The following is a 21,919-nucleotide window of genomic DNA, read 5'->3' as shown; positions in this document are numbered from 1 at the left end:
CTGCCTTGAATGTTCTTTCTGACATTCCTAATATTGTAAGCAGCTTACATGCTGATTGCACTGGGAACTCTTTGCAACCAACATCAACGGGAAACAACCAAGCGCATCAGATTTATCCCTTCAGTATTTCATTAGGTCTGTGCCTTCTCAAAAATTCTTTCCAACGGCCCGGTCCATTCTATTGTGACCAGAGTCTTTTACTTCTAATTCTAAGACACTAACGTTGCCTCTGACCGTGGATTAGCTTCAACGATGGAAGGGAAAACTTACCTGAAGTTACCAGGCCCAGTCTAATTTTCATTTATACCTTCTATGTAGTTCTATGTAGCTCGGATGTCAGTCTAGTCGCTTTTGTGGAATCTAGTCCTTTACTATGGACTTCAAAATGTAGCTGTGTGTGCTTCGTGTTTGGTGGCCGTTCTATTCTCCTAACAACATCCGCACATCACCAAACTTTCGCAGGATTTTTCATGTCGTCATCTACATCTTCAATGAGCCAGTGTTTCTTGGCATCCTGATAGGATGTGTTCCGTGGTCCCTCTCTTTCCCTACAGCTAACATTTTGAATCTTCAATTTGTCACCACTGTTGCAAGGGAATGTGTCATACACTGGCTTCAGTAGGAATTAGATTCCAAACTAAAATCTGCCATGTCGCTCTGACGAGTTTTATTTTATCCAGGTCCAATATTTTTCACGTTCATTTGCTCTAGCTTTTAGTTGGTCCAAACTTTTCCGCTGTGCACTTTATAAGCCTGAACCAATGTGACTCTCTGAATATCACAGTCTGACATCACATTTTATTTGTACTTCAGAATTGTATATAACTAGTGTGTTAAATGCAGCCGTCTTTGTTTCCTGGCTCGAAATTTCTTTTCTTTTCAAAGTTCCAGACATGCTGTTGGTTTTCTTTACAATTCTATCTACATGATGTTTCTAGTGAAGACCTCCACACAGATCCACTCCTAAATTCTTTTTGGTATCTGCTGCCTCTAATGTGTGCCCTTTAAGTTGGAACTGGAAAACGATGGGGTTCTTTGATCTTGTTACCCGAATAGTTTTTCACTTGCCCGGATGGAATGACATGCCCCTTGTTCCTCCACTCTAAGCTAGTTCTACAAGGTCTTTCTGTAGCAGTTTCGCGTCCGTTATGCCTTTAATTTTACCTCTGTATACTACAGTCTCATCCCGTCATCTCGTCCTCGATGTAATACATCCCGGCAGATCATTATTAAAGATGAGGAATAACAATGGCCCAGGTACTGTCCCTCTGATGCACACCGCTCACTACCTTCGCCCTCTCTGATCAGCTGATGTTGAACCGTCCAGTATGACCTGCTGTGATCGGTCAGTACGGAAGGCCTTTATCCATCTATTAGCTGCTTCTCCGATGCCATAAAATCCAAATCTGTTAATGTGGAACTATATCGAAGGCTTCCGAGAATTCTAGGACGATCAAATCTTGTCTTCCTCTATCCATGGATTTTGCTAGTTCGAGGACCAAAGTTACTAGCTGTGTTTCACAGCTCCGTCTACCATGTTGGCAGGCAGTTAGTATGTTGTGGCTTTCAGATGATTTCACATGCTGTTGGTTTAAACATTTTGCAATTTACATTGAAGTATGACAATGTTAATGACTCCGGTCTATATTGATGGCTTTAAAACGGTCTATCTTCTAATATAAGTATAAGGCTGTTACATTTTCATATTTCCACACCATCGTCTATATTTGTTCTTGTATATCGCTGGTATGAATAGTCCTACATTGTATGTCGTTTGACAAGTCTTTTAATATTCTTGAGGTGGTGACCGTGAGGTCGGGTTGTTTTACATGTATACCGTGTAACCCCAACAGTCAGTTTTGATGATCTAAATGTTTTTCCTTTCTTCTTTTTTCTTGGGGGGGGGGGGGGGTATGGGTTTTTTTGTTTTCCTAAGTTTGTGTTTATTGTCGGTTTGAATTTAATACTTTTTTATAACTTAAAATTCCGGAAACGCTTATGTTTGGTTTCTAGTTTACTTTCACCGTCCAACTTCTTGTTTCGAAAAATCAAAACTGAATTTTCTCAGGTTATAAGTAATCATTCAAGAGTTAGTTGACACTATTTTTGGGGAGACTTTACGAGCAAATATCACAGTACCAGTGTTTCCAGAATATGACTATGCATAAGGGATTGTAGACAAATGTAGACAAATGGTCTGAACTATGTGAAAAAATGGTTTATCATCCGATAGCTCATTCTGAACTTTAAATTCTTAAAAGACAATAATTTGAAGTAAAATCATGGTCCATGATAATCAATTGGAAAAAAGCAACAAATTTTTGAGGATCAGAAGTGTTCATGGAAGAAATATTAGTGTGGTTAGGGAAGTGTACAGGAGAGAGAATGTTCCATGTCAAAGTCCTCTCTGTCTCAGTGACTGTCAAAACAGCACAGGTAAGTACAGCTGCTTACCTGGGTGATAGCTGTTTGAATTCTATTTTTCACATATATAATAATATTATATTGATTTCAAAATTAATATCCTGTATTTAACAGGTTGGATCCCCCAAACAGGATATAATACCCTAAATGGGATATAAATTCACGGTGCAAACATTTGGAATTTTTCATTGAGTAATTTTTGTAATAAATCCCCATAAATATACATCAAATACATGTACAACAACCTTTGGGAAGCAAGCTTTTTACGGTAAACCAACAGTTTATGAAACTGATCCCCAAGGCCATAAAAATTAACTTTGTTTCCCCAAATTTTTTTTTGTTAAAAATTAACCAATCTACTTGAAATTTTCAGGATATGTCCACAATCAGTATAACTGTATTCGCTGTAAATATTTATGCAAAATAATGTGTATTTAGAAATTTATCGACGATTGTTGATTTTCAAGTTGGTAAAATGGGTAGGCAAACCCGGGTCGACATTTTACGGTTTTGTGGACTTATTTAAGACAAAACTGAACATTTCACGTTTAATTCCGGTAAAACATATGAAATACTAATAAGAAATAGTCATTTATTGAACAGAAAATAATTATTCTTCGATTAATGACAGTTTTTAAGAAAAACCGGGTCACTAAAACCGGATCCATACTGATTGTGGACATATCCTGAAAATTTCAAGTACCGGTAGATTGGTTGATTATTAACAAAGAAAATTGAAAAATATCAATCTGCCCCGGCTTTTATTTTGCCCTGGCCTGGGTTTGCCTACCCATTTTACCAAGACTCCCCTAAATGCAACCAACTCACAGGGGCTCGTCACGAAATTTTTTCAACCTTTTATATCTACCACCTCTATACTATAAAATACATTTTATTGTATAGAGGTGGTAGATATAAAAGGTTGAAAAAACTTCGTGACGAGCCCCTGTGACCAACTCAATTAAATCTGGCCGACTGAATTTTTTTTACCACAATAGAATTTTTTTTTAATGAAATCTAATTTTCCTGAAGTTTGAGAGAAATTAATTAATACTTAGTTGTCATGTACATTAGAATTGAAATTATCTTTGAATTTAAGTTGACATGTACAACAACAATGAAATGATAATGAATTTATGGCCATGCACATCTTTGAAACAAACATGTTTAGATTTTAAATAAACAATGTTAAATTAAGAACTTAATATTAAATAAATAAATTGTTAAATATGTTTTAAATTTGATTGGTACATGCTTTGCAGTTGGTCATGTTGATAAGTTTTATATTAATAAATGAAATGATTTATTTTTTTTAATTTTAATTTATAATGCCCTTATAGAAAAAAATATTTACCTACTTACCTACCCATTGGCAACTTCATTTTTTATGATGGCCCAAGACATTTTGGATCTACCAAGGGATCAATCTCCAATACATTAGTGTTAAAGAAAGGCTTGTTTACTAAAACTGTTTCATTTTATGTACCGGTATTTGATTGCAGATCAAACCAAAATATTTGCCAAATTAATTTCAAAATTTTATTTCACTGATTTATTGTTTTATTCCAAATTGGCTTTATTGGTCCCAACTTGTGAAGTTGTATAAAAAAGAGAAAAAAAATCAAATAATATATATTTTAATATGGTGAATGAAAACTTTACAATCTTTGTTATTCCTTCATAGAAATATATGTGCCCCACCATATTTGGTTCTTTCAGGTTGACATAAAATTATATAAATAGTTTGATGATCTGAGTTTGATATTATGTGTCACTGAGCATTTTGAATTTTACTGGTAATTAATGGTAGAATTAATTTGGATTAAAAAATATTGACAGGTGATGGAGGGCTGAGTTTGTTGCCAGCTGATGTCAACCACTACCTCATACCAGACTGCCAAGTAGCACGAGAATTCCTAGAAGTCTTGGAGAATCCTGTGGTTACAGGAATAATCTTCCTTCAAACTGTGGTTCACTCAGTAAGATTGTACATATATATGATCAAAGGACTATATATGGTTTGAGCCTAAAATGGCCCCCTTAAATGAATATTGTCATTTTACTGTAATTCTTTGTTTTATTTGTACAAATATACATTTGAAGTTTTTTCATAATTTTCAATTTGATTTTAGTGCCCACAACTTAAAAATATGACATCCTAAAGTTTACCTTTTCCCGTCATTTTCGCATTTTAAGCATAAAACAGCTTGTTTTGAAGCAGTTTTTATTTAAGGAAACGTTGAACGACTGCTTGAACAAACAAAATATTTTCACCAAAGATGTATCTCTCCAGTACTGATAAGTGACAAAAAGTTCGTTCTTGTTCAAAGAGTCGCTCTATATTTCCCATTCGAAAAAAGATATGAAAAATGTAAATTTTTGACTGATTTTGATAAAATAATGAAAATAGTGTCACTGCTGACGTCATATATTGCCAGTGAGTGCATAAAAATCAAATAAATAGGTGATAAACATATTTTATGTCAACTCTTTTATAAAATAACACAACAAATTAATGTACCTGAATCACTTTAAAAATAGCGAATTATTGGGGCCAAATATGACTAATATCATATATAGTTCTTTATACATGATTACATAATATTGCCTTTTTGCAAGGAAAGCACTTATAATTTGTGTTTACATGGTTCATGCAGTTTATTAACCTTTTAATTGATCTTAAGTATTTATTTATTCTAAAAATTGTAGATTTTTTTCTACATTATATATATGTGACAAAAAACAGTTGAATATCTGTGCAGTGGTTTATGCAGTGTTTTATTGACAGGTTCAGCATGAAGGAAGTAAGCGCCTATACAACAGATTGAGGAATTTGGTCAAAGATAAGCGCAAAGCTTCCATAATATTCCACAATGAATTTCAGAAGTATGCATATTGTGAAAGGGAAGAGGGAGAAACACTTTGTGACTGGCAAACTAGGTTTGATATTCACTCTTATTCACCCATAGCAAATGTAATAATAGCGTTAGTTTCCTCCTACCACCATTAGAAGATGTTTAGCTTTGAGTATGCTCGCTAATAACAATGGTTTTTTTTTTAAAATTCTATTTACAGAAGTACATATGCTGCGGCAGAGTGGTATTTTCATCACTTGGCAACACAGAAACCAATTATCATGGTCACTCTAAATAAACAGGTATAAATGTATACATGTATTTAGTGTCTTCCTGAACAAAGAGAGCAATTTTAATGAGGGTTTTACACTGATTGTGCCTCTTTAATGAGATACATGTATATGTCTGGTAATGCGTATCTTCTGTACATCTGTTTCAAAACTTGGCTGTATATAACAAATTCCAACAAATGTCCAAATAACTTTGTTGTTATATCATTAGTTTAATTAGAATTTTTTATGTCATTGTTCTTTTTGCTGTATTTTCTTATCTATACCCTTGAATACCTAGAAATCTTACAATAAATTGATTTTTTAATCTAGGCCATTGAAAAATATGGAAACAAGACATTGAATGTGTTTGTTTTATCACTGGAAGAGTATCTGAGGAAATTCTGGCAATCTCACATCCCAGAAGTCATGGAGCTGTATGAGTCATTGACCGCCTCATTAGAGACCAAGGTCAAAGGTTATTAGACATGCTAGTCTATATATTTCAATGGAAATTTATTGCATCTGAAGCCCTACCCAATAAGTTGATGTGAAAACACATAAGGAAAAACATTTAAAAAGTTTCATTATTATACCCCCCGCAAACGAAGTTTGGGGGGGTATATAGGAATCACCTTGTCCGTCCGTCCGTCTGTCCGTCCGTCCGTCCGTCCGTCCGTCCGTCCGTCCGTCCGTCTGTCCGTCTGTCTGTTCGATTCGTGTCCAGTCCATATCTTTCTTATGAAGAAACATTGGAAGTTCTTACTTCACACAAAGATTGCTTATGACCTAAGGGTGTGTCATGACCTTGAACCAAGGTCATTCGAGCAAGGTCAAGGTCACTGACAGAAAAAGTGCAAAATTCGTGTCCGGTCCATATCTTTCTTATGGAGAAACATTGGAAGTTCTCAGTTCACACAAAGATTGCTTAGGACCTAAGGGTGTGTCATGACCTTGACCCAAGGTCATTTGGGCAAGGTCAAGGTCACTGACAGAAAAAGTACAAAATGTGTGTCTGGTCCATATCTTTCTTATGAAGAAACATTTGAATTTCTCAGTTCACACAAAGATTGCTTATGACCTAAGGCTGTGTCATGATCTTGACCCAAGGTCATTCTGGCAAGGCCAAGGTCACTGGTAAAAAAGTGCAAAATTCATGTCCTTTCCGTATCTTTCTAATGGACAAATATTGGAAGTTCTTAATTCAGATCAAGATTGCTTTTAACCTGAGGGTGTGTCATGACCTTGACCCAAGGTCAATTTAGGAAGTTCAAGGTCATTGTTTTTAAAAAAATCGGGCTCAGTATACCAATAATTCAAAATGGTTATATTAAATAGCTGCTTGACATGTGGAATTTTGTTTGATTCCAGTCATGTTTGTTTACATAAGGATGCAAATGTCCTCATGCATTAACAGTTAACTTTAACTAAATTGGAATTTAAAGAATAGAAATTGGTCTGTGTACTTATATTAGCATTAACAGTTTTAAAAAATAGAGCAGTTGTAATTTATAGAAAATGGATGGTGAAATAGATTCATCCAATGATTTCTATCATAGAAAATAATACATGAGTTATGATTTTTTCTTAGCGGGGGGTATCAATTGTGAGCTTGCTCACAGTACCTCTAGTTTTATGTCTGTTGAATATAATACATGTACTCCCAAGGAAATAATGTATTGAGAAATAGGCCTATTTACTTTTGATACAAAAATAAATGCAATCAATTATTCAAGTGAGAAAAAAAGGAATAAAGAAAATTAATTTAGTTTCTAATTCAGATCTTCTCGTCTTGTTTTTTAATTCACAGAAAAGGACTACAAAGGATATTTGCCTCTGGATATTTTAGAATCTGGGGTCAAGTCTGGAAGGTTTGTGCAAGGTCACATCAATGTCAACAGGAACAATGCTGGTCAGGAGGCTTTTGTCAGACAGAAGAGGTGCTTATATTCATGATTGAATTCTTGCAGCTTGTAATTATCTATTCAAGTACTGCAGATTCCCAGTTAAAAACAAGGAATTGATATCCATGTAGATTGTAGATTCAATAGAGGTAATGTTATAATGTAAATGCATCTATAGAAACAAAGTCTGCCCCAACATAATAACAGAATATACCAGTACAGTAAATTGTTAAGAAAGCAGATGTTTAAGCTTTACTCTGTATATCCCACAGAAAAGTAAAAAATTTCAAGCATGGTGTTTTGTTAATTTTTTTACTTAATTCTTTCATATATTGTCTGTCCAAGCCATGTATATGTACTGCTATGTGTAATGTTGATAACAATAGGATAAATGTATCAAGAAATCTTTGTTTAGATCTGGCAGCACTGTTGAAGATGACAGGGACATTCTGATACATGGGATGCCGGCCAGAAACCGGGCTGTCCACGGGGACCTGGTGGTGGTGGAGGTCTTACCAAGGTCAGAGTGGAGGGGAAGGTCAAGTGTCATCAAGGAGAGTCAGGAAGGTCAGGGTCGGTTTTTATTAATTAGTACTGATTTAAATTTAGACCTCCATGGATGCAATATTTGTAATAAACCATACATTATAGTTCAACTTAAGTTCCTGTTTTATCAATTTTTGATTAATAGAAAATATAGAATCCATTTTGTGATTATGTTAAGAGCAAGGACATTGTCATTAGTGGAACTGTTTGTATCTAGGTCAGGGGGAGGGAGATGAGGAGGATGGTGCCACAGATGAGAATGTCATGCCCACAGGCCGTGTGGTGGGGATACTACAGAGGAATTGGAGGGAATATGTCACCTCATTTGCTTCCAATGAGGTACATTCATTTGGTTTACCATATATAAAACATTTTATCCAGGTATACGTTACAGTCACTGTACATATCAGTTTGTGTCAGAATGTGGGACACTTTGATAACAGTTTGATAGCATTTTTTATGCATATTAAAACTGTTGGAAGAATATTTGTCCTGATAGTGAACAAATTGAAAATTAGAAAAATTGGACGATAAAAATAATTTTGCTTGATAAGAAAACATACCAACATTGTAAAAATGATAAGACCAATACTTCAACACTTTATACTATTTGTACGCTAAATGATTTTGCTGAATTGAGTGTATTAGGCAAAAATGTCACACTTTAATTTGCTGCTACAAATGTATATATTGAATCAGATACGGTTTTTAAGTGTCCTTGTGTCTCTTTTAGCAAGTTAGTGAAAAAGGAGGTAAAGTTTTAGTCATTCCTTGGGATTATCGCATTCCAAAGATTCGCATCAGTACCAGGCAAGTGGAGAAATTGAAAGATCAAAGAATTGTAGTTCGAATTGATTCATGGGAAATTGACTCCCAGTATCCAAATGGACATTTTGTGAAAACTCTAGGACCCATTGAGGATTTGGAGGCAGAAATATCAGCAATTCTTCTTGAAAATACAATACATGTCTCAGCATTTTCTGAAGCACAGGTACTGTCCATGTAAAGGTACACATACATTGTACGTTTATACAACAATTTTTTTTACATGAATTTTTTTTATACATTTTCATACTGCTAATTGAGTGAGTGTTAATTTTTAGATTTTACTAAAAATATATGATCCTGCATACCCCAAAAGATATTTTTTCCAGCCCACTATTAAGGAAAACCAACACTAGTGAAATACTGATGTATATAGGTTTTAATTCTTTTGATTGATAGATGAAAGAGCTTCCTGTGGACACACCTGACAATCCATGGTGCATAGAGGAGGCGGAGCTCAACAAGCGTAGAGATTTACGATCCTCTCATCTTATTTTCTCCATTGATCCTAAAGGTTGTGAAGATGTGGATGATACCTTGTCTGTTAGGTTAGCAAATTTTCAATTATGTGTCATGTGTTTTTGAACTGGTATAATGGGAAAATGGAGAAAAAAATATGACATATATCATACTTTGTGAACTCTCACTCAATTTTATCCATGAAAAATCATGATAACAAATGTTGATTAATAATAATAATGATGATGATGTTGACAGGGAGCTGGCTAATGGAAACCTTGAATTGGGGGTTCACATTGCTGACGTCACACACTTTGTGAAGCCTGACTCGTTGACAGACATGGAGGCCAAGAGTCGGTCAACCACAGTGTACCTGGCTGACCGGCGCTATGACATGTTACCAGGGATACTAAGTGCCAACCTGTGTTCACTGATCAGTGGTGTGGATAGGTAGTGTAAAATCTGAAATTTTTGTATATACTGTGTTTGAGCAGAGTTTACATGTACATATATATATTAGGTAGCATGAAATTTTTTTGTCTTTTTGTATGTAGTGTTTGGTTTTTCTTTTGACATAAAAGGGAAAGGGATTTATATTTATCAACAAATGTTGGGATGTATGTTGATGTAATTGATAAATGATTTACACCTATTTATTTCATTCGAACATTAGATATGCCATGAGTGTTATATGGGAGCTGGATAAGAACTTTGAGGTTGTAGATGTCTGGTATGGGAAAACAATTATCCGATCCAGCTATAAGCTATTCTATGAGGTACACAATTTGGATAAGTCTGAAAGAGAGTCTTCCTTAAAGTTTAAAGTACCAATCATTGTGTCAATATCAGTTTGCTACATACATTATGATGTATCCTGTCTGTATTCACAGATGGCACAGGCAATGCATGATGGAATATCCTTGACAGAAATTGTTAAAAATGTTCCAGAACTACAAAACATGCTTGAGAAGGAGACAGAGAAAAGGTAAATATTCAAGAAAACCACAATTTTGTCTTTGAGAAATGTAAATTCTGACCTGCCTGTTTGAGAAATATACAATTTTTAATTTTCCCAGTGAGGTACAAGTTAATTCAGATAAAATTCAGATCAAACACACATTTTTTGGTTTTATTGTGTTTATGCATTGACAGAGTTGAAGAGTTGCGCTGTGCTGTGACTCTGTTGATGAGAGTAGCGAGGTGTCTGAAGGCCCGCAGGGTGAGTGGAGGTGCCCTGGAGCTGGAGAGTGTGGAGGTGCAGGTCCAACTGACGGAGACAAAGAGTGTGGAGGACCTCAACCCCAAAGATGTAAGATTTATCCTGCCATGTCAAGGAAGCTTTATGAATTAATATGGCCTTAACATAAAGCTCTTATATTAAAGCCCTTCATATGAGGGAAAAAATCTCTACTGGATTTAAAACAGATACGGTATTCCAGTCAATTAGACTTCACCCTTTATTAAACTTTTGGTTTAAAGAACCTCATATGATTCTCATTTTTATTGAAAATTCTATTTCAGCATTTAGAAATCCATGACACCATTGCAGAGTGTATGATCTTTGCCAACCATTGGGTAGCTAAAAAGATAGTAGAGGTGTTCCCAAACCAAGCTTTGGTATGTAACATCATAAATAATAAATAAATGAGCACTAGATTATTTAGAAAACCATAATACACACGCAAGCAGCTTATGATATCTAATATCATATCATGATATGTAATGAAATGGTTAAACATTAAATCAGATATTTATTTTTACTGTAGACATTAAGTTGTTCGATTGATAAGAAATAAGCAAGTAAATATTTTGAATATCCTTATCATCATCATCATCTGCATATTATTAAAAAAGTTGTGGTTACATGTTATTTCAGTTAAGACATCATCCCTTACCTAAGAGAGAACAGTTTGAAAATCTGAAAAATTGTGCCAAATCCAAAGGTTTTGATGTCAAAACATCCTCAAACAAAGCCCTGGCTGAAACACTGGATAGATGTGTGGATTCCAAGGACCCTGTAATAAACAAGGTCAGTAGAAGTTTTAAAATTTGCATCATAATGCAACAAATGCAGTCACCATTATATTTTCAGAACTACATGTATATTAGTAATAGATACTTGTATATTTTTATAATTAGAGAAATTGGTTAATTCAGTTGCACTGTGTCATTCTTATAATTGGGCAATGCTTGATCTTTTTTGGTGTTGTAGATTCTAAGAATGTTGGCTACTCAGGCGATGTCCGTGGCCTCTTACTTTTCAACTGGTTCTCTTCCAAGGGACCAGTATTTCCATTATGGCTTGGCTTTAGACTACTACACACACTTTACCTCCCCCATCAGAAGATATGCAGATGTACTGGTCTGTAGTTCTTGTTATACAGCCTCTATTAGATGAAATATATAAGACTGAATATGTACAATATAAATTCAATGCAATTTTATTATACAAATTATATACATGTATGTATGCTGTAGATTTTTTGCACTTTTTGTTTGCTTTTCATTTTGACTACAGGTTCATCGACAATTAATGGCAGCTGTGCTTGCAGAGGGATCAGAAGGGTTACCAGGCAACCAAGAATTGGATGAACTAAGTGAACATATCAATCATCAACACAGGGTAAACACATTTTGAAAAATTATCCTTCTTTAGAATTTTCAATAGCTTACTTGGGTATTAGAAAAAGGATAGAAAATACAGCCGAAATACAATAAGCATTGTGCTGAATACTTATAGAATCTACCAAATCTTTTTAGCCTAAATCAGATAATTACACCATGACAGAATATCAGTACAGTGTAATCACATAATGACTGAATATCAGTGCACAGTAATTACACCATGACAGAATATCCGTACAGTGTAATCACATTAAGACTGATTATCAGTACAGTATAATTACACCATGGCAAAATATTAGAACCATTAATAACACAATGACTGAATATCAGTAGCATATCAGTACTTTTTATTCACACCATAGCAGAATATCAGTACACTGTCATCACTCTATGACTGAATATCAGTACTTTTTATTCACACCATGACTGAATATCAGTAGACTGTAACCAAACCATGACTGGGTATTAGTAGTGTAATCACATCATGACATAATATCAGTACAGTGTAAGAAAATTATAACATCATATCAACTTAGTGTAATGTAATGCATGCACCATGACATATTATTAAGACAGTGTAATAACTTCATGACTGAAGATCAGAACAGTGTAATCACACCATGACAGTAAAGTGTAATCACATCATTACAGTATAATACAATGCCATACATGCTCCATGACTGAAAATCAGTACACTATAATCACACCATGACTAAAATTCAGTACACTGTAATTACAGCATGGCAAAATACTAACCCTATAAACACACCATGACTGAATATTAGTGCACTGTTAAAACACTCTTACTGAAAATCAGTACACTGTAATCACACCATGACTTAATGTAAGTACACTGTAATCACACCATGACTAAATGTAAGTACACTGTAATCACACCATAGCAGAATATCAGTACACTGTAATCACACCACGACTAAACAGCAGTACACCGTAATCACGCCACGACTAAACAGCAGTACACTTTAATAACACCAGAACTAAATATCAGTACACTGTAATCACACCATGACTAAATAAGGAATAAAGAATCATTCTTTGAGTATTATGAGGTGATAATTTTGGTCGGGGGGTGATCAAATCCAATAAAGCCCGAAGGGCTTTATGATAGATTTGATCATGCCCCGACTGAAATTATCACCTCATAATATTCAAAGAATGATTCCTTATTACTTATATTTATATAATTTTAGGCCATCGTACGATTAAATATTCAAATATAAATAAACAAACCCCGCTGGCGCCTCAATTTGGCGTCATTTGTATTATGTACACTGTAATCACACCATGACTAAATATCAGTACACTGTAATCACACCATGACTAAATGTAAGTACACTGTAATCACACCATGACTAAAGTAAGTACACTGTAATCACACCATGACTAAATATCAGTACACTGTAATCACACCATGACTAAATGTAAGTACATTGTAATCACACCATGACTAAATGTAAGTACACTGTAATCACACCATAGCAGAATATCAGAACACTGTAATCACACCATGACTGAAAATCAGTATACTGTAAATAATTCATGACAGAATATCAAAACAGTGAAATCACAGTATTGCAGAATATCAGTACAGTGTTATCACAATATGAATGAAAATCGGTACACAGTAATCACATCATAACAAAATATCAGAACTGTGTAAGGAAATTATAACAGCATATTAAGGAAGTGTCATTTGATACATGCACCAAGACCGGTTTTTAGGACAGTGTAATTATATCATGACTGAAGATCAGAAAAATGTAATCACACCATGGCAGAATATCAGTACAGTTTAATCACACCATGACAGAATATCAGTTTAATGTACTCAAATAATAACAAAATATCAGTAGTGTATTCACATCATGACTGAATATCAGTGCTTGTAAAGGAACTTATTTAAACAATTTTAAAACTGCTTTGTTTGGTGATTCATTTGGGATATGAAGGTAGCAACAGTCTGGCTGTTTCTATAGAGTTATAATTTAACTATTTCCATAAGAAATGGAGAAAATGATACTTGGTAGATGTAAATTTAACAGCATATCAACATAGTATAATGTGTGACATGCACCATGACAGATAATTAGGTTAGTGTTATTACATCATCACAGAAAATCAAAACAGTGTAATCACACCAGAACAGAATATTAGTATAGTGTAATAGCATCATTACCACATAGTGTAATGGCTTGCATACATCATGACAGAATATCAGTACATGTAAGAGTTTTAACATCATTACACATAGTGTAATGCCATGACAGAATATTAAAGGGTGTAATAACACCATGACAGAATATCAGCAAACTGTGATCACATTATGACAAAATATCAGAACAGGGTAATCATATCATGACTGAGTATCAGTACAGTGTAATCACACAATGACAGAATATCAGTTTAGTGTAATCACAGCATTACAGCATAATGTAATGCCATACATACAACATGACTGAAAATCAGTACACTATAATCACACCATGACTAAAATTTAGTACACTGTAATTACAGCAAGGCAAAATACTAGCACTATAAACACACCATGACTGAATATGAGTGCACTGTTATCACACACTTACTGAAAATCAGTACACTTTAATAGCACCATGACTAAATATCAGTATACTGTACATAATCACACTATGACTAAATGTAAGTTCACTGTAATCACACCATGACTAAATGTAAGTACACTGTAATCACACCATGACTGAATATCAGTACACTGTAATCACACCATGACTAAATACCAGTACACTATAATCACACCTTGACTAAATATCAGTACACTGTAATCACACCATGACTACATATCAGTACACTGTAATCACAATTTGACTAAATATCAGTACACAGTAATCACACCATGACTAAATGTAAGTACACTGTAATCACACCATGACTAAATATCAGTACACTGTAATCACACCATGACTAAATATCAGTACACTGTAATCACACCATGACTTAATGTAAGTACACTGTAATCACACCATGACTAAATGTAAGTACACTGTAATCACACCATGACTAAATGTAAGTACACTGTAATCACACCATGACTGAATATCAGTACACTGTAATCACACCATGACTAAATACCAGTACACTGTATTCTTTGAGTATTATGAGGTGATAATTTTGGTCGGGGGGTGATCAAATCCAATAAAGCCCGAAGGGCTTTATGATAGATTTGATCATGCCCCGACTGAAATTATCACCTCATAATATTCAAAGAATGATTCCTTATTACTTATATTTATATAATTTTAGGCCATCGTACGATTAAATATTCAAATATAAATAAACAAACCCCGCTGGCGCCTCAATTTGGCGTCATTTGTATTATGAGTTATATAGTACAAAATCGATACGTAGTGTTATCATACGCAAAGACACTGGATATTGTAAATATATATCAGTACACTGTAATCACACCATGACTAAATGAAAGTACACTCTAATCAGACCATGACTAAATGTAAGTACACTGTAATCACACCATGACTGAATATCAGTACACTGTAATCACACCATGAATAAATGTAAGTACACTGTAATCACACCATGACTGAATATCAGTACACTGTAATCACACCATGAATAAATGTAAGTACACTGTAATCACACCATGACTAAATGTAAATACACTGTAATCACACCATGACTAAATGTAAGTACACAGTAATCCCAACATTACTGAATATCAGTACACTGTAATCACACCATGACTAAATGTAAGTATACTGTAATCACACCATGACTGAATATCAGTACACTGTAATCACACCATGACTGAATATCAGTACACTGTAATTACACCATGACTAAATATCAGTACACTGTAATCACACCATGAATAAATGTAATTACACTGTTATCACACCATGAATAAATGTAAGTACACTGTAATCACACCATGACTGAATATCAGTACACTGTAATCACACCATGACTCAATATAAGTACACTGTAATCACACCATGACTAAAAAAATATCAGTACACTGTAATCACACCATGAATAAATGTAAGTACACTGTTATCACACCATGAATAAATGTAAGTACACTGTAATCACACCATGACTGAATATCAGTACACTGTAATCACACCATGACTCAATATAAGTACACTGTAGTCACACCATGACTAAATGTAAATACACTGTAATCACACCATGACTAAATGTAAGTACACAGTAATCCCAACATTACTGAATATCAGTACACTGTAATCACACCATGACTGAATATCAGTACACTGTAATCACACCATGACTAAATATCAGTACACTGTAATCACACCATGACTAAATGTAAGTACACTGTAATCACACCATGAATAAATGTAAGTACACTGTAATCACACCATGACTGAATATCAGTACACTGTAATCACACCATGACTCAATATCAGTACACTGTAATCACACCATGACTCAATATCAGTACACTGTAATCACACCATGACTCAATATCAGTACACTGTAATCACACCATGAATAAATGTAAGTACACTGTAATCACACCATGACTAAATGTAGATACACTGTAATCACACCATGACTAAATGTAAGTACACAGTAATCCCAACACTACTGAATATCAGTACACTGTAATCACACCATTACTAAATGTAAGTATACTGTAATCACACCATGACTGAATATCAGTACACTGTAATCACACCATGAATAAATATCAGTACACTGTAATCACACTATGACTAAATGTAAGTACACTGTAATCACACCATGACTAAATGTAAGTAAACAGTAATCCCAACATTACTGAATATCAGTACACTGTAATCACACCATGACTAAATGTAAGTAAACAGTAATCCCAACATTACTGAATATCAGTACACTGTAATCACACCATGACTAAATGTAAGTACACTGTAATCACACCATGACTAAATATCAGTACACTGTAATCACACCATGACTGAAAATCAGTATGCTGTAAATAATTTATGACAGAATATCAAAACAGTGAAATCACAGTATTGCAGAATATCAGTACAGTGTTATCACAATATGAATGAAAATCGGTACACAGTAATCACATCATAACAAAATATCAGAACTGTGTAAGGAAATTATAACAGCATATTAAGGAAGTGTCATTTGATACATGCACCATGACCGGTTATTAGGACAGTATAATTATATCATGACTGAAGATCAGAAAAATGTAATCACACCATGGCAGAATATCAGTACAGTTTAATCACACCATGACAGAATATCAGTTTAATGTACTCAAATAATAACAAAATATCAGTAGTGTATTCACATCATGACTGAATATCAGTGCTTGTAAAGGAACTTATTTAAACAATTTTAAAACTGCTTTGTTTGGTGATTCATTTGGGATATGAAGGTAGCAACAGTCTGGCTGTTTCTATAGAGTTATAATTTAACTATTTCCATAAGAAATGGAGAAAATGATACTTGGTAGATGTAAATTTAACAGCATATCAACATAGTATAATGTGTGACATGCACCATGACAGATAATTAGGTTAGTGTTATTACATCATCACAGAAAATCAAAACAGTGTAATCACACCAGAACAGAATATTAGTATAGTGTAATAGCATCATTACCACATAGTGTAATGGCTTGCATACATCATGACAGAATATCAGTACATGTAAGAGTTTTAACATCATTACACATAGTGTAATGCCATGACAGAATATTAAAGGGTGTAATTACACCATGACAGAATATCAGCAAACTGTGATCACATTATGACAAAATATCAGAACAGGGTAATCATATCATGACTGAGTATCAGTACAGTGTAATCACAAAATGACAGAATATCAGTATAGTGTAATCACAGCATTACAGCATAATGTAATGCCATACAAACACCATGACTGAAAATCAGTTAGTGTAATCACAACATCACAGCATAATGTAATGTCATGCATACACAATGACAGAATATCAGTACAGTGTAATTAACAACATTACAACATATCAATGTAGTGTAATGTCATACATGCACCATGATATAATATTAGGATAGTGTAATCACATCATGACAGAATATCAGTACAATATAATCACATCATGACTGAATATCATGAGTTTTAAAGGAGATTATAACAGCATATCAATATAGTGTAATGTGTGGCATGCACCATGACAGATTTTTAGGTCAGTGTTATTACATCAGGACGGAATATCAAAACAGTGTAATCACACCAGAACAGAATAGTGGTATAGTGTAATAAGATCATTTCAGCATAGTGTAATACCATGTTTACATCATGACAGAATATCAGTAAATTTTGATCACATCATGACAGAATATCAGTACATTTAAGTGTAATGATATCAAAACAGCATATCAAAAGAGTGTTATGCCATACATGCACCATGACAGAATAGTAAATGGTGTAATCACACCATGACAGAATATCAGCAAAGTGTAATCACATCATGACAGAATATCAGAACAGTGTAATCATATGACTGAGTATCAATACAGTGTAATCACACCATGACAGAATATCAGTATAGTGTAATCACAGCATTACAGCATAATGTAATGTCATACATACACCATGAGCTAATATCAGTTAGTGTAATCACAACATTACAGCATAATGTAATGTCATGCATACACAATGACAGAATATCAGTACAGTCTCATCACACCATGACAGAATATCAATACAGTGTAATTACATAATTACAGCATGTCAATGTACACTGTAGTGTAATGTCATACATGCATTGTGACGTAAAATTTGGACAATGTAATCACATAATTACAGAAAATTAGTTCACTGTAATCACATCATAACAGAGTATCAGTACAGAGTAATCATATCATAACAGAATGTCAGTACAGTGTAATCACATCAAAGCAGAATATCAGTATTGTGTAATCTCACCATGACAAAATATAATTACAGTTTAATCACACTATGAAATAATATCAGTACAGAACAATCACACCATGACAGAAAGATAGAACAGTGTAATTACAACACAGTTCATCACACCATAAATTCATAGTTGCAGGTATGAAACAGATAGCAAGAGTTTCTGTGGGTTATTATTGGCTCATTTTGGCAGTTTATATTAAATCCTACTGCAAGACATCAATCAGTTTAATCACAATGGACAGAACAAACATAATATTAAAGAATTGGATTTACAATTTTCAGGCAGCACAGAATGCACAGAGAGATTCACAGGAACTGTTTCAGTATTTGTACTTCAAACAAAAAGACCTGAACAATGAGTGCTGTAGAGCGGATGCCATCATATTTCAGATCAGAGCCAATGGTCTCATGGTTTTTGTGCCAAGGTAAACATTAAACAATAATAGTTCAGAACTTACAGTTGATGATTTCAGTATACATGTACATGTTAACCAGCATTGTAGTAAAAAAAAATAATCATTTTCCCCCGCTATAGGTATGGCATAAGAGCGCCAGTCTATTTAAGGAACAAGGATGGCCAAGTTTTATATGTACAGGAATCTGGTCAGTCTGAATGGACAGGTGGCAGCATTACAAAGTCTGAGGGCAGCGTCAGTGTCAACAGTCTGGTCGGCTCTATGACATTTACATTACTGGATCACATCACGGTCAGTAGAATTATCACCCTTGAAAATGGTTTCTTCTCACATACCTGTAATTGATTCACCTGAATTCTGAACGCAGTAAAGGGAGTGGCATTATTACGTGTGTCAGACTGAGTCATTAACTTTCCTTTCCCCAAATCTGCATGCAAAATTTTAACTAGTGCTAGCACAGATTACTTGAATTCTTAGTTAAATGGAGAATATATATCCTAGGATATTTATCTTTTAAGATCCTTTAAGAGAATATGTATACCTTTAAAGAGGATGGATAGAATATAAACAATGGTTAAAACTTTTCACAAATGTATGCACTGTTTCTCTGTGTTTCTTGTTACTTGATCATTGAATCTAAACACTGTTTATGACAGTGTGATAATATAGTTTATTATATACCCATCAATTTTCTCTTCTTGGTGCTGTCGATTTTACAGAGTGTGATCCGATTTTCTGGATCGCCACACTGTGGTTTTCCAATTCGATATCACCACTCTCTGATACTGATGACATAGTACACATCAAATAATGTCTGTATTTTAGCACATTTTGATAGAGTTTGTTTCAAAATAGCTTTGTTATATAAGTAAACGTCATATCCTCAGTTGATTTTAAAAAGATAGTTTTGTAATTAAAACTTTTAAATGGAAAAGGGTATATCATAAATTTATCATTATAACAGTAACTTGATCCAAAAAGCTGCATCATGTCTCATTGCCAGGCGCTTGGCAACTCGACGTGATCCGACTTTTTGGATCAGTTACTGTTATAATAATATATGTATTAGATACATTTTACACACATATGTGAGAGCTTATACACATGCTCATAGATAGGATTTCATATTTAATTGTTTTTGCTATTTGTAATTTTGTTTATACATGTATTTTAAAGTCTGATTCAAACAAACTTCAAATCTGTTGATGGCGTTGGGAGGATACAGACATATTTTAAATCATGAAGGACTTTGTACATTTACCTTAATTTTGATAGGTCAAAATAATACCAAATAGTTCCAGGGCCCATGCTTCCTCCCTCAAACTCGAGCTCATCTCCACTGAGGGCTACGCATTGGATCAAGATATTCCAACTACAGAGAAGATGTCAAAAAACCAAAAACAGGCCATTATTCAGGTATATTTTGTTGTGTTTATTAGAAACATTTTTTATTGGAATAATGTTTCAATATTTTGAGAAATCCTTTAAATAGTGTACAGTACTTGTTGAGATAATTTATAGGAACATATCGTAAATTTTCATCGTAAATTTATTGAAAATGAAATCATTAATTGCATGTATTATGATTTTCTTAAGTTTATTATAATGTAAGTTAAGTACCTAATCGAATCCTTTTTATATTAGGAAATTACATCCTGTTTTAAATTTATGCTCTATAGCAAAATATCATGACACATTTATGAACCTGATTTACAATAGGTACTGTGTCCCTGTCATAAGTTCATGGGCTAGTTTTACAAACAAAATCCTTCCTCTTGTCCCATACAATAATATGGTTCTGAGAAACATGAATACAATTAATCTAACAAATCCATAATAAAAATATTTACATGACATTTTATTAGGAGGTGCGAGCCGTTGCTGAGGAGAAGCGGACACAGTCCTCATCAGAGGATCAGGGCCACCAGTTCCACTCACTGAAGGCAGAATTTGGTCAGACTCCAGAAAGTGAAAGCTTGTATTCATTATTTGAGTCATTTAAGGAGATGGCCAAAAAACCAATTAGTTAGCACAAGGATCAACTGATGTCCATTTCTGCATAATTTATTATTCATAGCAAATATGTTTATGAAATATGAAGTGAAATATACGGTATACCCGGTATTAATATCATTTTCTCGAAATTGGTGTGTGCAATCTTCATGAATGTTTGAAAAATGAAATGCATGTAAGTTAATTATACTTTGAATACAAATAAAAGGTGAAATAACATTCCCTATCTATTATTATTTTCATATTATTTTAATGATAGGTATACCTGGTGTCTTAATGGCAATAATCTGTTACATTGAGTACCTATATATAGTATTTAATTTCTTTAGCCCAGTTTTTTAAAGGTATTACTTCAAAATGATGTTTTATGTCTGATTACCATTTGATCATGAATTTTATACTCATACCATATTTACTGCTAGTTTTGTGTAATCATATTATGATCTCCTCTATCAGTATACACAGATGAAAGACAATGTAAGCACCTCACATACCCCATGTTTATATTATTTATTGACTAATGTTAAATGTATGCATTCAATATTACAAGTACTGAGAAAGAAAGAACACAACTCTCATGAAAAAAAGGAATCAGAATTTCAATTAATACTGCAGTTCTTCACTGTATGGTCTTAACTACAAGA

At 33.9% G+C, this 21,919-nt stretch overlaps 1 protein-coding gene across 1 annotated transcript; it reads left to right on the top strand.

Annotated features, from left to right (window-relative positions):
* Nucleotides 1–2,010: 2,010 nt before the first annotated feature.
* Nucleotides 2,011–21,494, top strand: LOC105322274 (DIS3-like exonuclease 1). The gene is made up of 22 exons (XM_011420917.4): nt 2,011–2,436; nt 4,264–4,403; nt 5,213–5,364; nt 5,500–5,581; nt 5,882–6,026; nt 7,359–7,488; nt 7,868–8,019; nt 8,216–8,337; nt 8,732–8,989; nt 9,223–9,371; nt 9,541–9,732; nt 9,956–10,058; nt 10,173–10,267; nt 10,435–10,591; nt 10,804–10,899; nt 11,159–11,311; nt 11,495–11,644; nt 11,801–11,905; nt 19,129–19,271; nt 19,382–19,553; nt 20,538–20,678; nt 21,128–21,494. The coding sequence occupies exons 1-22, from the start codon at nt 2,283–2,285 to the stop codon at nt 21,290–21,292; spliced, it is 3,156 nt and encodes a 1,051-aa protein (XP_011419219.3). The 5' UTR covers nt 2,011–2,282; the 3' UTR covers nt 21,293–21,494.
* Nucleotides 21,495–21,919: the final 425 nt, after the last annotated feature.

The sequence above is a fragment of the Magallana gigas genome, chromosome 7 (genome assembly GCF_963853765.1).
Source record: "Magallana gigas chromosome 7, xbMagGiga1.1, whole genome shotgun sequence".
Taxonomy (NCBI): domain Eukaryota; kingdom Metazoa; phylum Mollusca; class Bivalvia; order Ostreida; family Ostreidae; genus Magallana; species Magallana gigas.
The sequence above is the reverse complement of the archived record's forward strand: the minus strand, read 5'-3'. Positions and strand labels throughout refer to the sequence as shown.

What these genes read in the sequence shown, in the direction of transcription:
- LOC105322274 (XM_011420917.4), top strand. Translation starts at nt 2,283, where the DNA reads ATGGTCCATGATAATCAATTGGAAAAAAGCAACAAATTTTTGAGGATC. An exon ending in TGTTCCCAAACCAAGCTTTG is followed by an intron (nt 10,900 to 11,158) that starts GTATGTAACATC and finishes ATGTTATTTCAG; the next exon opens with TTAAGACATCATCCCTTACC. An exon ending in CTCATGGTTTTTGTGCCAAG is followed by an intron (nt 19,272 to 19,381) that starts GTAAACATTAAA and finishes CCCCCGCTATAG; the next exon opens with GTATGGCATAAGAGCGCCAG.